Below are 16,891 nucleotides of genomic sequence, written 5' to 3' on the forward strand. Positions count from 1 at the left end.
AACATACTAATCTATCTAAAGTACCTTTTGGCTAATTCTGTTTTTTTTAATCCATGTATAATCATATACTTTTATAGTTTTTTTTATTAATTTGCACTGTCCTGTTATTAAATAAACTGAAGTGAATTGAACAAAGGAGAGATGTAAAATGTAAAACGTGAAAAACTCGAATCATGCCTAACTGACTCTTGACTTTTTAGGCAGGATATGTTTTGCAGCGTGTTGATGCTGACAGGACGGTCTACCCTACGGAGCACAGTGCTGAGTGTCCTGCAGGAGAACGGGGAACAGACTGCCCATGCCACGTACCTTCCTCTTCCCCTCGCTGCACCACCTCCTGTGGCTCTGGCTCTGGTTCTGGTTCTGGTTCAGGCTCTACCTCTGGCTCTGCTTCTACCTGGGCCTCCGCCTCAGGGGCTACTTCTACTTCTACCTCCTGGGCTACGGGCACGCAGCATGCACCAAACCGCCGGGGAGAGGGAGGGTGTCGGAGAGAAGGCCGTTAATGAAGACCACAGACATGACACAAAGTGAGAGATTACTTTAGTTACAGAGAGGATGGATGGGTGAGCGATGGACAGAGCTGCTGGAGAGAGAGAGAGAACAACATGATGATGAAAGAAAGTCAGTTGACCTTTCACACAGAAGCCATATTGAACTGTTGAGGCGGAAAACATCCCTGAAGAGCAGTATGTTTTGTGCTGTTGCTGTTTACAAGGACAATCATTTCTTAAATTCATTTTTTTTTATTTCTCTCATTATCTAATAACTTAGTTAGGAAATTTTCTAATTTGTTCTAATAACTTTGTCATATAAAAAAGAAAGCAAAACACTTATCATTTATAACTAATAAGCATTTATACTGTATATAACGAGCAAAAATTGTAGAAACAAAAAGTGAATAGCTTCTGCAACCAAAATGTCAGTGAGATTTTTCAGAGGCAAATATAATACTTTTACTCAACAAATAAATAGTAAAGTAGGCCTAATAGACTATAATTAGCCTCACCTTTACCAGCAGCAACATTAAAGTGATGTTTATAATTATGCATCAATAATTATGATCCAATAACATAATAAACATTATTCTAAATTGCGCCATTCTACAAAATAAGTACTTTTACTTTTGGTACTTTAAGTATATTTTGATGCTCATACTTTTGTACTTTTACTTAAGTCAAATTGTAAATGCATTACTTTTACTTAACAGAGTATTTCTTTTTTTGCCTGTAATCAATAGGAAAGCTGTATACAGGAAAGGGGGGAGAGAGACGGGGGACGACATGCAGCAAAGGGCCGCGGGTTGCAATCGAACCCTGGCCGATGCGGTAAGGACTGAGCCTTGGTACATGGGGCGCACACTCTACCAGGTGAGCTAACAGGGCGTCCCTTAACAGAGTATTTCTGCATTGTGGTAATACTACTTTTACTTAAATAAAAAAAAGTCTGAGTACTTTTTCCACCACTGGTTACAAGCTAGTGGAACAGCTGCTAGACTCCAGTAAGCTATAGGTCTTGCGATGTGACTTCTATCTGAATTATTGCCAGTGTGAGTTTTAATGTCCATTGTGAGTTTTCCGGGTAGTTTTTCGCTTCCACTATTAGAAATATGGCCGCTGTGTGAAAGAGGTCAATGACAGCTGCATCGATGTGACATCAACAGATGACTACGTCAACATGTCACATGCTGAGAAAACAAATGCAGAGGGCGTAGAAGCTCACTCCCATTTTCTTCTCAACCGTGTCATTCAAAACATCACTCAGTCAGAAAAAGTCACCCTTAACTTGGTCGTGTTTGACTGACGGCTGTGTGTTAGTTAGCGTCCTACCTGCCAGAAAATAAACATCTACGCATCCTTATTGTTTGGACAATTAAATATTTTACGAGGAAAAAACATTGTCCCCTTTTCATTTGAATGTGAAACATCCACAAAGCTATTTTTAATGCAACCGAGAGTAAATAAAGCAACAAAGCAGATGCAGCCTATATTCAACTGAGATTCTGACCTGTTTATCTTTTATTAAACCAAAGTGAGTTCTTACAGTTCCACTTTGCTTAGGAAATCCTGCTACGACTCAAATTGAATCTGTGCAGATGTTAGTACATCCTGTGTAAAGAGCAGGTGTCAGCGTCAAACTCTTCAAATTAAGGGTGAAATCAGGCAGCTGACAAATTAGTGCAGTGGAGAAAAGATCGTGAATATGGAATCGATTCAGTCGTCTTTACCTTCCTCGTCTTCAGTTTTGGAAAAACAAGGCATGAGGCGGGACAACAGAAACAAATAGAACATGGTGTCATTTCCTTGATATAAATTACAATTCATTTTTCATCAAGTCCTATTAAATTCCTGTGCAAATATGTGACATACTTTCAAAATATGTATTTCCAAATGCATTCAAAACATATAGTAAAAATATAATTAATATATATATATTAGCAGTGCATTAGAGGCATATTTCTAATATATTTTGAGAAATCGAATTGTAGTGTTAAGATAGAATGATCCATGTCTGTGTGGACACAAAACCTATTAAAGTCAGTAAAAATAACTTTAAATACAAATCATAAGAAATTCTGTTAATTGGATTTAAAGCATTTTATGTTACTAATTTGAATACAGCCATACGTCATGCAGCTTACTTATTTTTGTTCTTATGTATAATAAAACAAATTGATTGGTGGTCACTTACCCTCTACATGATCCCTGAAATATGAAAAAGACATTCACAAATCAATCAAACATGACATTACATTTTTGTAATGAAGTTGAAACTGCTAAAATTACATCAGACAGCTGTGTGTGTTTGCTATTGACACTTACAGTTCCTCAGTGTCGGACATGGTGACAGTAGACTTCACACCTGGGGGAGAAGACAAAGAGCCCGATGAGCTGACAGGAAGAGACTGTGCTGATATGAAAGGTTAAGAGTTTGATCCCCTGTCCAGCTGCAGAAATGTCAAACTTCTCCAGCATACTCTTTCTTCTTATTAGACTGGAAATCTTTATCATGAAAGGTGTATTCGAAAACCCAAATACACTTATTCGCTTTCTTGTTAGAAAAGTTAGATGAGATGAACGATACCACTTCTGCAAAAGAGAGTCTCAGTCTTGGCTAGAAAGCAGTGTATCTCGCAAAATTCAAACTATTACTTTAAGGAAAGTAATTTACTAGGGCCCCATGAATCCCAAGTGTAATTTTGGGGAGACAAATCTTAAAAGAAGAGCTTAAAACTCAGTTGTGTGCACCGCTGAAGTTAAAGAGTTGAAGTTTCAACAGTTTGTGTTGCTCTTACTATTTATGGGTTCATTTTGGACGTGTTTTGTTCCCAGCTGCACCCTTTTGAAAATAACTCTAAACTTAAACTGCTTATATATAATAAGGAAACATACTTCTGGGACGTGGCTCCAGCAATGGTGGAATGTAACTGTACATTTGCTCAAGTACAATACTTGTTCTTTACTCATTTTTATTATAATTTATAATTTAATTCCACTTGCATCTCAGATGGAAATATTGTACTTTTTACTCCACTACGTTTATAGGTCTTTTGTAAGTGTTATAATAATACAAGTATGAAGTATAAACTATTGAATGTGTCCTCACTGAAGCATTTTCACACTACTTCCAAACACCTCGACTGTTGACTCAGCTGGCTGGGAGGTGTCACCTTCTTTGCAGGTTTGTTTTCCTTTTCACACATGATACCCGTAACAAGCCCACAGAAGACCACACATCATCACCGCTTATGTCACAAGGATTATTTTTAGCTTAAAGACATATTATGCTCATTTTCAGGTTCATAATTGTATTTAGAGGTTGTACCAGAATAGGTTTACATGGTTTAATTTTCAAAAAGCACCATATTTTTGTTGTACTACACATTGCTGCAGCTCCTCTTTTCACCCTGTGTGCTGAGCTCTCTGTTTTAGCTACAGAGTGAGACATCTCACTTCTGTTCCATCTTTGTTGGGAGTCGCACATGCGCAGTAGCTAGGTAAGGACTACTAGCCAGTCAGGAGCAGAGTATGAGGGCGTGCCACGCTAGCAGCTAGGTGATCATTATAACATGTGTTACAAAGTGATTCACGTTCATCACGGAAGTAAAGGCTGGACTACAATAGAGCTGTTTGGAGCAGTTTGTGAACAGTGTTTTCTGTTGGAGATGGTAAGTCTCTTTGGGGTGGACTTTGGGCTTTTTTTACTTTGTAAACCTATAACGTGCACAAAAAAGATATATAACACAATAAAGGAAAGGGAAAACGCCAAAAAGCATAATATGAGCACTTTAGAGAATATGTAATGCTTCGTTCCCGTTGATTTAATGCTACTTTGACTTTATATTTCAAAATCCACATTTGGTTTCAAGTAGACATTTGGCATTTGGCACAAAGGGAATCCAACAATAACAAATATGTTCTTTTCTTTTACTTCTCTCTCATGGTATAATGCCATGCAGTTAGTTTTGGTTTTATTTGCCCAGTGTTTGAGAGATCTGTCTCTATTTTTCGTTTTTGCTTGTGGTGCTCAATGCACAAAAAACTGCGGTCGCACTTTATTTTCCGGTACATTAAAAAGAAGTTATAAGCCGTACTTTGTATCAACTTAGACCAATAATAAAAGAAATAATGTAGTTTTTCTTAGACAGAAAACTAACAGTTATACCCTAATTAAAGGCCAAACTCCTAGATTATGCTGTAATTAGTACATTTATAAGATATAATAAGCCTTATTTTCTATGTGCGACCAAAATTACTTCTAACCTGGATTATCCACAGATGTCATTGTTAACAGTTTTCAGACAAACTCTTTCTGTGCTCAAAGGAAGTAAACACTACTGTAGCCGATCACAGACAAACAACGGCGAACTTTCACATCAGAAGCAAAAGTAGACAAGATGGGCAGAACACTTCAGCGAGGTCCTAAACAGACCACCACCAACAGCAGAGGCCGGGATGCAGGAACCCAAAAACTGTCCTCGATGTACAATGTACTGCTCTCAAGAACGGGAAATCATCTCGGCCATCAGGACAACCTTAAAGGAGAATTCCGGCCGACGGGAGAGAAAGCAGAAACAAAGATGCCTGTCGGGCCTGCTAGCCCGGCTAGCAGGCCAAGCTAGCTACCAGCAGGATCGAGACAGGTGACAGTACAAACTTTGAATTTAAACGGTTTCTTCACATTGTCTGAGTTGAAAACGCATCTTGTTGTCACGTAGGGGCCGTGTTCATGTTGTACATACATTTTAATTGCATTTGTGTCTGTTAAGAGGCACAAAGGCACTCTTTATAAGATGCCCAAGATGCAAATATTAATGCTTAATTCAGAATTTTTGCTCAGATCTGATTTTTTGTTTGGCTGTTCACATTACCTTTTAAAATGTGGCCTATATCAGATTCCAGTGTGAACTGTTTGCGGTTTCAAACTGACCCGCATGCGCAAAAGAACAATAACAATGACGCAGTACGCTGTTGCACTAAAGTTAGGGAGGTTATGGAGGAGGTAAGCATTTTCGCTTTTATTTAAAAATGTTTGTGTAATGGCAGCTGTAACATTAATGAGCAGGTGCTGAGGAGGAGAAGAATGAAGAGAAAGAGAGACAAATTTTGGCCTCCTGTGGGGTTATGGCTGCAAATTCACTACAGAGGTCTGTGTGACCGGACGACCAATTTGCACGTCAGGACCAGTACTGGCCTCCACCAGAGTTTCCTCTGACGTCGCCCTGCCCAGGCATAGTTCACAATCTTTCGGGTCCTATCGCACGCGCTCACGCTCCACCTCCCCGCCACTTTTGCCTGCAGTCTGAACATAGCCTAAGTGCATACAATTCAGAATTCAGACACTGAAATGAAAAGGCTAAGGGTACAATACACTATATAGTAAATAGGGAAGTTTGAGGTCCCCTGCTGGAGCTGCTGCCCCCGTGATCCGACCCTGGTTAAGCGGACGAAGATGGATGGATGGATGGATGGGAAGGATTTCAGACACAGCCCCAGAGTTTTTAAAGATATTTTTTTTGAATTGAAATTCCATTTATTTCCATTGTATTGGAGTTGAGGCAGAAATCTCAACACTTTACAAATCAAAACCAACAGTGGTTGCATAATCAGATACCACTGGAGGTAAGTAAGAAAATATGTTTGAACCAACCCTAACACTATTTAACTTTGAGGATACATAGTAAATGTATTTCACAACAGACAATCCACCAAAATGTGCTTGATTTGCGTTGAACTATGACGTCTTCTCTGGATTCAACACCAGCTTTCACAGGTTATAAAGCGATGCCATACTTCAGTCCTGTTTACGGGAAATACGCCACTAATCCGCTCAAGGTCTTGCTGACTCCAAGTCCAAAGCGGGATGAGGAGCAGCTCTGTTGGAGATGATGTGGGAGGATTTGTGCTCACTGTATATACTATATATCATATTTGATATATATAAAGTGTCTTTGGATGACTCCTTCACACGTAGCAGTGAGCACAGCTGCAGAGGACTCAGAGGATTAGTTCTGGATCATATTTCTACCCATCAGCTGAGGAACGGTGTCCAAATAGCGCCTTAATCCCTCGGCTCGATCTGGCGGGAGGATCCCCGGCACTCAAACAACCAATCAGCATCCACCTCCAACAAACAAGCTCTTTGATCGACTTACAGCTGACAGCGACCTCACCTCTGTATGTCCAGTGTTCACTCAGTACATACCGACACTTCAGCACTCTGTATATTTGGTGGATGGTCACTTCACCTCTTCAGTATGAGAACACTGAATGCTGCAAAGTGTTTCTGAGTATTTCCAAAGCTAAATCAAGGCGCTTAAACTTAAAGACCGATGAAACAGGTGAGACTGCATCCAGAGCCAATCAAGAGCAGATGTAGATTGAAATGCCGATATGAGACGAATTTATAGACTGATACATCAGTCTGGTGGTGAAGGATGTGTATTTTGCTTCTGGCAGCAAACAGACGCTCTGCATCGTCACCATCTCAAAACCTCACATCTCTAAGATGTCTGCCTAGTTTTCAGGTCGACCATGATGGCTACATGGGTGTTTAAAGTTCAACTTTAAAGTTCAACATACCAACAAGAGGTTAAAGGAGGAGAATCTTTCAGTTACTGCAATATATGGTTGTGTAAAATGAAAAAGTTTAACAAAGAGAAAAGAGATCATTTTGAAGAAGAAGCGGAAGTTGAACCAAACATTCTGACAATTCGGCGTCTGCTCATGTAAAACCAATTCTGTTTGTGTAAATTGGGGGCAGAATCAAATTTACAAAAAAAAGAATATGCAGGAGGAAACAAAGACAAAAAGATGTTTAACCAATAAAATGTAATAAATAAGAGACATAAAGTTCTGAGGCATAATAACGCAGATAAACACTACGTGTAGTTGGTATTTTGGTGGTGTGTATGTCCCATCTGTGAGCCTCTCTAAACTACCAGCACCCTATCCCCAGGAATTACATTCACTAGTAAGTTCAGCTGGTCAGTTTACATCCAAACTTCAATGCCATTGTGGCAATAGGCTATTTGGAAGTGAATGTAAGTGTAACTGGACTTTATATTAAAGTATTAAAAATATTAAAGTTAACGCTGCTGTGTGCAGGTAAAACCATCAGACATCAAATTGAAGAGATGGTAAACAAATACAAGAATCAGTTAATAGCTACAATTCACAGCTGAACACCTCAACGTCACATAAAGTGAATGTGCAAACTTCTCTGATTTCATTGAACCTTTGTCAGTATATCACCGTACTTTATACGCCTTTGATTACTTAAATACACTCATCTAATTCCCTCCAGAGCACTTAAGTTTAACTACATCATTTCAAATGATGATCTACGCCCTGAAAAAAGGTACAAACAGTAAAACACATTATTCAATTACATAAAGTGACATTTTTATGAACCTGTTAATCAATCTGGTCCCAGGAAACTGGACTCCAGCTCTCGAGCCAGACTCTTAACCACCCCCAACATAAACTACATGTTCGACATGCAGCAGAACATGTCTACACCTATTTCAAACGTCCCTTCTGGGGTTTCAGCCTGCAGCGTATGAGGACGGACGAGGAGCCGAGTCTCTGTTCTCCTGCTGCACACAAAAGCAGCAATAAAAACATAATCTACAACTAGATTTTGGCCAAAAAGGAGAAACAAATCAGAAAAAAAAACATTTAGTTTAGTAGTGAGAAGGGATTTCAGGGCCACTGCCTGCCTGTGTTTGTCTTACCTCAGAGAGGAAGAGAAGCTCCTCGGACGATGAAGATGAAGGTCTGTAAGAATCTGCAGGCTCCGCTCAGAGAATAAGTCCTTGTGTTCTAGTGATACTTGAGCTCATCCGGCCCTTATTGGCTGTGGATTGAGAGTGAGGTGTGTGTGTGTGTGTGTGTGTGTGTGTGTGTGTGTGTGTGTGTAGAAAAGATGGGGAGAGAAAGAGGGGGCTGGTATGACCCTGGAGAAGGAGATGGGTTAAATACTATGGATGGAAGAGGAGGGCTCAGGTTTTGGAAAGGAGCAGCTGAGAAGCTTCTGTTGCTAAATTTACAGTGATAGAAAGCTGAGGGGCGGGGGAGGGGTGGGGGGGGGGAGTTACACATCAGCTTGGCATCTAGACAATGGTGGGAAACTGTGTATGTGTGTGTGTGTGTGTGTGTGTGTGTGTGTGTGTGTGTGCGTGCGTGCGTGCATGCGTGCGTGCGTGTGTGTGTGCGTGTGTGTGGGAGTGCCAGACACTTCACCAACCAGTCAATCAATCAGTAACACAATAGTAGAATAATAATAGAACTGGACTGAAAACAGAATGCTTGCTACCAGTTGGTCAATTGTAATGTGATTTCTAGAGCAATTGAAATCACTGTAATGTGTTTAATCAGGTAAACTTACACACACATACATATATTAGGGATGCACCGATGAGGACATTTTAGCAGATACCGTTAACATTGCTGTTCTGGCCAATAGACGATATTTACCGATGCTGATATGATCTGTATAAAACAAGCTTCTATGATAATCATTTTTAATATTTTTTTGTACGTACCGAAGGCATTATTATGGATCCCACGTAACTTCTAGGCAAGTCCCGCCATACGAAGTAGCTCGATTGGTTGGGGTTAGGCATTGACCTTGAGTGGTTAAGGTTAGAATAGCTGATTGGTCAGTGGATAGGACCTGAACAAATCGGGTTACGTTACCTTGGATGCCTGGCCAATAGTAGTGTGTGAATGCTATTGAAGGGCGGGTCTTGCCTAGTTGCCAAGTTGCATGGGTTCCTTAATAAATCGTACCGAAAAATTTGGAAAAGTAATGACTTTCTTTATTGCAAAACATTTACAAAAACCTATAAATCATGGATTTACTGCATTGTTTTCCTCTCAAGTTCCAGGGCCACCATGAGAAACACAAGTAGTGTCACACCGACACTGGGCTCTCCCTCAGCCACCCTTACTAACCATTCTCCACTCAATCAGTATCATCGTTCACTATCCCCAGCCTATTAGCACTCCTCACCTGTTGCCTGTTTCAGCTCGTTAACCCATCTACAAAAACCCTCTCCAGTCCTCAGTTGTTGTCTGGTCTCATCTCTACATTGCATACGGACTCCCTTAGTATTTTCGCTTTGTATGCGTGTGGAAGCACCAGAGACACAAAATAACACCCCAAATCCCAGAAAAAGACACTTTAAACAATGCTTGGTACTCTCCCAAACACATGCTCACACGCACGAGTAGCGTGCCTGCGCAAGCTTGAGATTGATTAAAGTGCTCATATTATGCTCATTTTCAGGTTCATAATTGTATTTAGAGGTTATATCGGAATAGGTTTACATGGTTTAATTTTCTAAAAACACCATATATTTGTTGTACTGCACATTGCTGCAGCTCCTCTTTTCACCCTGTGTGTTGAGCTCTCTGTTTTAGCTACAGAGTGAGACATCACACTTCTGTTCAGTGTATCGCCTTGTGTAACGTTACTTCGTCTACAGCAATCCCACCAATCGGTCCCAAAACGTCCCAGTTAGAGAGTAAATGCCGTAAACATATTCTTTGTAAATCTTTACGATCATTCCCCGAAAGAACCAAGCAGGCCTGGCTTGTTGCACGACCCAAATTTTCTTCAAAAAATGCCATTTTCAGTGTTAAGCTCGCTAGTTCGAAGTTTGTTGTTGTTTCCCTAAACGAAGGGAGTTTTGCAAGGCGAGGGACATCCAGTAATTGAACTGTCGTTGATCGAGACTAGGGAAGTATTGAGCATAGGCTACTACTTAAAAAAAAAGTACTTTTCCACGCCAAGATGGGTGGCAAGCAGAGTAAACCACACGGCCCAGAGGGACCAATAGTGGATATCAGTGGCGCAACTACCCAGTGTCAGAGGGGTATGCAGCAACAATTTTGGCGCCCAAAACAAAAAAAAAGTGCCGGACATTATCATGTATGGGCTTTAAATAATAAAGGTTTATTTTAAAGTATATCAGCGACGTTAACGGTTGCCCGGTTGCCCTTGACAACCAAATTGTGACAATTGGAAACCTAATCATCACCCATGGTTGATGTGATTTGAGTGGTGAGTGGCTTTCCATCTCTGTCTGCACTATTTCTTCCCCCAAAAAGGACACAGTGAATAGGTTGGTAAAGCACTTTGAATTGCCTTGTTGCTGAAATGTGCTATACAAATAAAGCTGCCTTGCCTTGCCTTACTGGATAAACAAGATTTGGATTATACTGCGTGAGTTCTGTCAGAGTTTGTAAACGGATGTTTCCATATAGTTTGGCTGTTGTTAAATCCAGTACCCTTTTACTACAATTCATCAAGAAGTTTTTCAATCTTTTGATTCTCCGTTTGCTGTGGAGGAATGCGAATAAAAACAGTTTTTTCAAGAATTCATGTTTTAAGTTTAAAAAAAAATATTAAAATGTCTTAACATGAATATAACATATTATTTGCAAATATAAACCAGCCTTTTTGTTAAAAAAACAAAACACGTTGATGATAGACTAACTGGCCTATTGGTAAGGACATCCGGAAGGTAGCCATCCACAGATGTAAGGACTCACTGTGCCACATGTATGTTCAACATTAAAACATGATTTACAAAATCATGCCAACTATTATTTAATAGCTTAGTATTCTATGCACTAAAAAGGTATGTATAAAGGCTTTAGGCCCAGTTTAATATGCAACTTAATTTCATACAATATGTAGTAGGGGGTCCCTGCTCCGTTTCTCTTTCAGTTAAAAGGTCTTTGGCCTAAAAAACGTTGAAGGCCCCTGCTTTAAACAGTTCCATCTGGCAGAAAAGGCTCTGCTCTTTGAGGGAGCTTTTAATGAATCTGAGCAGCCATGAGGACAAGAGAGCTAACGCTTATCCTCATTAACAGGCATAAACATCTACATTGGGCAGAGGAAGGTGCGTTGACATGAGGATATCAGCAGAATAATAGTGAAATGTGTCAGGTTATAATGACCAAGCTGTACACCTGAATGAAGAGGATGAGTTGTCAGTAGTCAGCTGGTAGCCAAGTTATAGTTGTAGCCATGAATGAGCCACAGATGGTGAAGTATGAATGGAGCAGCTGATGATTAAATGCAAGCCAGACTTCAGTGCTTTGCCTGAGCTTACACTATGCTCTATCTCATTACTGCACACAAGTGAAATTCTATACTATATACTACTATAATACTATCAGCTACTCTTAGACATCCCTGATAGTGTACAGAGACCAACCAGAGCTAAATGGAGAGTGAATATTGCAACTAAATTAATCAGGTGGCCAGAAACACAACCCCTAATGAATGCTAATGTTGCTAAGTGTTTGATAACTAGCTATGTACTGTAACAACTTTGTAAGCTGGTGGCAGGGTGGTGGTTGTTTCTCTGTCAGCTTGTTTTAGCTATGGTGGCCAAAACTGATTAATACAGCTTTAAAGATAGTGTACCGTCAAAATCAATTTGACTGTTAACTTGATAGAAAGAAACATAACAATGTACTTAAGGTTTATTAGGCAGCAACTCCTTTTGATTAATAGTGAGAAAGTGTAAAAGCAGACGAAGAACATCCTGAACTTGTAGGGGTGCTCTTGAATTTGTTGCTGGTTTTCTCCTGATGTGTCCGTCTGAAAAATGCCATTTTAGTGTCAGAATGTTCTGGAGATATTTGGCTTGTGAGAAATGGGTCCAATATCTACTTTGGTGACTATGGGGCAAAAGGATCGCTCAAAATCTCATCTCTCCTACCTTCTTTTGAATACTGTAGAACCTGAGTTGCAACAGACAAAGAGTTAAAGTATAAGTCCTTTGGGAGGCCCGAGTTGGACTCGGTTAACTTGTTAAGTCCTCTGTAAGGCCCAGTTTGGAACTGGTTAAGTCCTCTGGGAGGCCAGGTTTGGAACCTGAGTTGCAACAGAAAACATAAGTACTTTGGGAGGCCCGAGTTGGACTCGGTTAACTTGTTGTTATACTGCACTGTAAATTTTATTCTCGTCTTTTATCTGTTTTTAATTTTTTTAATCGTTTTTAACTGCTCTTTAATGTTTTATGTAAAGCACTTTGAATTGCCCTGTTGCTGAAATGTGCTATACAAATAAAGCTGCCTTGCCTTGCCTTGCCTAGAAACATTGTAGCTTTAGGTTCCCTATTCCAATCCTCCTGCCAATTTTTTTTATTTCTGCTTTGATACTTTTAACTTCAGCCTTACTATAATTTACTTCCATATTTAACTCTGAATTTCTTGTTTCACCTTTTGCGTATTTGTCAGCCAAAATGAATTTCCATCTACTCCTATGTGGGCTGGAATTCAGATTAATTTCACTATTCCTCCTGCTTTGTTAATCCTGAAAACAGAGCTATTTCTAACATAATGTCCTGTCTTGCTTCTGACTGCATGTTTTTGAAACTGAACACTGAGTTTGTGATCATTAGTTCTTTTTGTACACTTGCTTGAGGCCAGCCTGAGATTTATTAGAGTTTTATTCAAATACAGATTACAAAATACACAAAACTATGCCACACAATTACATAAAATTGGAATACTGTTTCTACTGCCCCTGGGAGCTGAACAGTGCAACAGGGGCCTGAGTTGATCCATTGGTGTAGGTAAGGGTGTACATGACTTGCCTAAATGCAAATCGGCAGACTTCTCCATCATTTCAAAGATTCTATCCTCTAGTCCCAGGCCCACTACCTCAACCTGCCTCGTAGAAATTAATTCCACAAGAGGAAGGGAATTTTTACAAGGTAAAGTGACACTCGATTTGGCCTACAGAACAGGCGCTGCATAGCAACACAAGTTAATAACAGCAGTTGACAGGCACTGTAACTGTAGTGAAATCACAAAAACTCAAAGTTTGGGTGTTAGATAATGGATAGGTTCCAACTGGCAACTTCCTGGCCTGAAAAGTGAAGCCAATGCATAAATGCCTAAACCTGCATTCTATCTTATTTACAGCAGGGGAATGACTCCAATAGCTCCAAGTCTATGGAGAAATGACCCTACTTCTCACTAGGGCTGGGCAATATATCGATGTTATATCGATATCGCGATATGAGACTAGATATCGTCTTAGATTTTGGATATCGTAATATGGTAAGTCTTTTCCTGGTTTTACAGGCTGCATTACAGTAAAGTGATGTAATTTTCTGAACTTACCAGACTGTTCTAGCTGTTCTTTTATTTACCTTTACCCACTAAGTCATTAAATCATTTCTGGAGATTATTTATCAGAAATCTCATTGTGTAAATAACATTTTGTTAAAGCACCAATAGTCAACCATACAATATAGTCGCAATATCGACATCTAGGTATTTGGTCAAGAATATCGTGATATTTGATTTTGTCTTTATCGCCCAGCCCTACTTCTCACTGATTTTTTACTCAGTAAACATTTTCATAATGAGTTTATGGCCTCAATTGCTAGTTTCAAGTCTTCTTCAATTCAGCATGATGTTCATTTTGTAAATTACAGTCCCATTTATTTTAAGATAGACAATAAAGTAGAGGATGCTTTAGGGCGTGGCTAAATGCCGACTTATTAATCACAACAAAGTTTTCATGCAAAACGTTGTACCGCTCACTGTGTTTTTACATAGTCAAAGTTAATTGGAACAGTATGGTAGCCTAAAATGTCTTGTTCAGCATTCGAAAGCACCTTGCCAACCACAGCTAGCTAGCGCTAGCGTTAGCTGGTAACGAAGGTCTGCCAATTTTCAACCAGCTCTGACAGTGTACTGCCACACATGCAGATGAAGGGCAGCAATCCCCTGGAGGTCCCTGCCGACAAAACCCCACTGGATGACTTGTGTCAGCCAGACACTTAGAATTGTACAGTACTGTAAAACAATTACACCCACAGTATTATTAAGTTATGAAAAACTCGTCATTTTTTTTTTTTTTTTTGTCATTTAGGACTTCAAAGTCATTATAAATCTTCTTTTCGAAAACAGAAATGTAACTGCTTTCAGTCTATCAGGACTACATCTGTACCTGAAAAAGAAATCTGGTCAAATACAGTATATATATATATATATATATATATATATATATCAGCAGTCATGCCACCTTTTTTAATTTAACAAATTGGCAGCCAAGATGACATATTTTACTGCCGTTAGCATGTAACTACTACAGTTAGCAGTGGACAGTAATAGAATATAGCAGCACTTTCTACAGTAAAAAATAATGGCTTTTAAACCAAATACTGCATGACCGGAAATGTTTCAGGAGTAATGTGACCCGGAATTGGATGAGAATTTAACAACACTGGCAGCCAAGGTGACATCATTTACTGCCATTACCATGTAGCTACATGGGACAATGTTAACACCGCAGTAACTTAAAAAATAAAAAAAAACTCTCCAGTCCTGCCTACTTGGAGCAGATGACCAATCATAGGAGGCCGGCTTAGAATTACATAAAAACTGTTGAAACCAGAATGTTCAGAACAGTTGGAAATCTGAACTCACGGGGATTTCTCTAGAATACGTTTACCTCATTATTTGAAATTTTTTTACATTATAACATTGTAGATATGATAGAAAATACGGAAAAGCATAATATGTCCACTTTAAAAGAACCTTAAATGGAGCTTTATCACGGTTTTTGAAGGCCTGAAAAAACTGCATAAAAGTGGTTATTTCCCCCACACTAAAGGTGTGATTTAGGTTGTAAACAACACTATACTTTAACTTACTACTACATTACTTTACTTTATACACTACATACTTTACTTTAAGGGTGAACACCCTTGTTGATGTCAGGTAAATAATTCATGTCCTGATTAGATACTGGATCTCTCCCCGCTGTTCTGCTGACAAAAAAATTTCCACCTTCTCTCAGGTGGAGGTGTCTGCCGACCGCCTGTAGGGGCTGCACCTCAGCCATCTCAGGTGGCCTGGAAACCCCCATCTGCCCCTGCAACACACACTGAAGGAAACAGTTTTATTTTTGGAGTGGCCGCGGGCACGGTGGCTCGCTCCCTAAGGCTTTAGTTCACTTCAGGATGAGTGGCCCTGTGGCACTCTGAGCCGGGATTAACAAGCAGAGAGCAGTTTGTCTCGACAGCCGCTCGCCAAAGGTAAACCAGTCAAACTCAGTGTCTGCTTGATTGACAAGCTGGTGGTACTGCAGAGTGCTCCTGACCCATCAGCTGGGTGCTAACCTGCAAACGGTGCATAGGATTTGATAGAAGCACGTGCACGATCTGAAATCTTAAATGCATGATGCATATCAGACATTATTATAAATGAGAGGAAGGGCTTGCAAAGCAGTGTTTACCGTGCTGTATGTTTCTGCCCAATTTTGTGTCATGATAGATAATGTAAGCATGAGTCAGCGATTAAACCCTGCACACCAGCATATTTAATGATTATAATTATACTATTCTTATATATGTATATGTATATATGTGCTTTTAGTTGTAAAAAAATGAATTGTCTCTGTAGGTCTATTCTTACACTAAACTGTTTGTTTTGCAGACTTTCCAGCAAAATACGAGCAACACCTATTTCCGCTTCAGGAAAGTGTTGCTCAGATTGATATCCCAACCTAATGATTAATAAAGAGCTCATCCGCCATTTTGTTTAACTGAGTTCTTTACAGCTAGATAGATTGAGGTCATGGTACAGTTTTATCACAAAGCTAATCTTATACTTTCCTCTTTTGAGCTGCACCAGTTGAAGCCTCCCAGATATCCAACCCCAGAGCCTTAAAAGGGGTACCGCTCATGTGTCAGCTGGCCCTCTTGTCACTGTGACTGCAGGAGGCACTTTGACAACATTGATTCATGTTAAACATTTGCTCAAAACCAGCCAACCATATCAGAGTGTTTAAATGTATTTCAAGACAGGGACAACATCTCAAGGGAGCTATTCCTATGTTGCAGCTTCTATACTTACTATTCAAAACAGAGATTGTCAAACTTGCAGAAAATATCCCATTGGGTATATTTCTTCTCCTGCTTCTCTTAGACCAAACTGGTGCTAACATGACATATACATATGTACGTATAAACATTTTAAGATAACCATTGCTTTGAAACACGAGGCTAAGCTCACAGTCGGCGTATAGCTCTGAGAGGATTTGGGCCTCGGATTGATATCCAGCAGACTGAGGCTGTTTGTGTGAGTGCAGGACATGCAGGCAGCAGGTGCTCGGTGTCAGGATGTTTGCTCTTATTTTTCCTTGGTCTAAAATTAGACTGTGGACCTTTTCTAGTGTCACTCCAAAGATCCACTCCAATATTCAGACAGAGAGGGAACAATTCAGCTCATGCTGCTGCTCGAGACGACCTAGTGGAAGTATGTTACTCAGTGAACAAAACCAACTACTGTAAAATGTCAATTACATTTGAATATGAATTCTCTTTTGTATAAATTTTCATACATTATGT

General features: G+C 39.7%; 1 protein-coding gene across 1 annotated transcript in view; it reads right to left on the reverse strand.

The window, feature by feature from the left end:
* The window catches only part of LOC144523309 (troponin T, fast skeletal muscle isoforms-like), a 33,691-nt gene extending 18,283 nt beyond the window's left edge, over positions 1-15,408 (reverse strand). Inside the window, exons 1-4 of the mRNA XM_078258795.1 lie at positions 15,330-15,408; positions 2,823-2,862; positions 2,692-2,705; positions 310-441 (exon numbers count right to left, since the gene is read on the reverse strand). Of these exons, the coding sequence (XP_078114921.1) occupies positions 310-441; positions 2,692-2,705; positions 2,823-2,862; positions 15,330-15,408 (265 nt within the window). The remainder of the gene's footprint in view (positions 1-309; positions 442-2,691; positions 2,706-2,822; positions 2,863-15,329) is intronic.
* Positions 15,409-16,891: the final 1,483 nt, after the last annotated feature.

The sequence above is a fragment of the Sander vitreus genome, chromosome 1, assembly GCF_031162955.1.
Source record: "Sander vitreus isolate 19-12246 chromosome 1, sanVit1, whole genome shotgun sequence".
Classification (NCBI taxonomy): domain Eukaryota; kingdom Metazoa; phylum Chordata; class Actinopteri; order Perciformes; family Percidae; genus Sander; species Sander vitreus.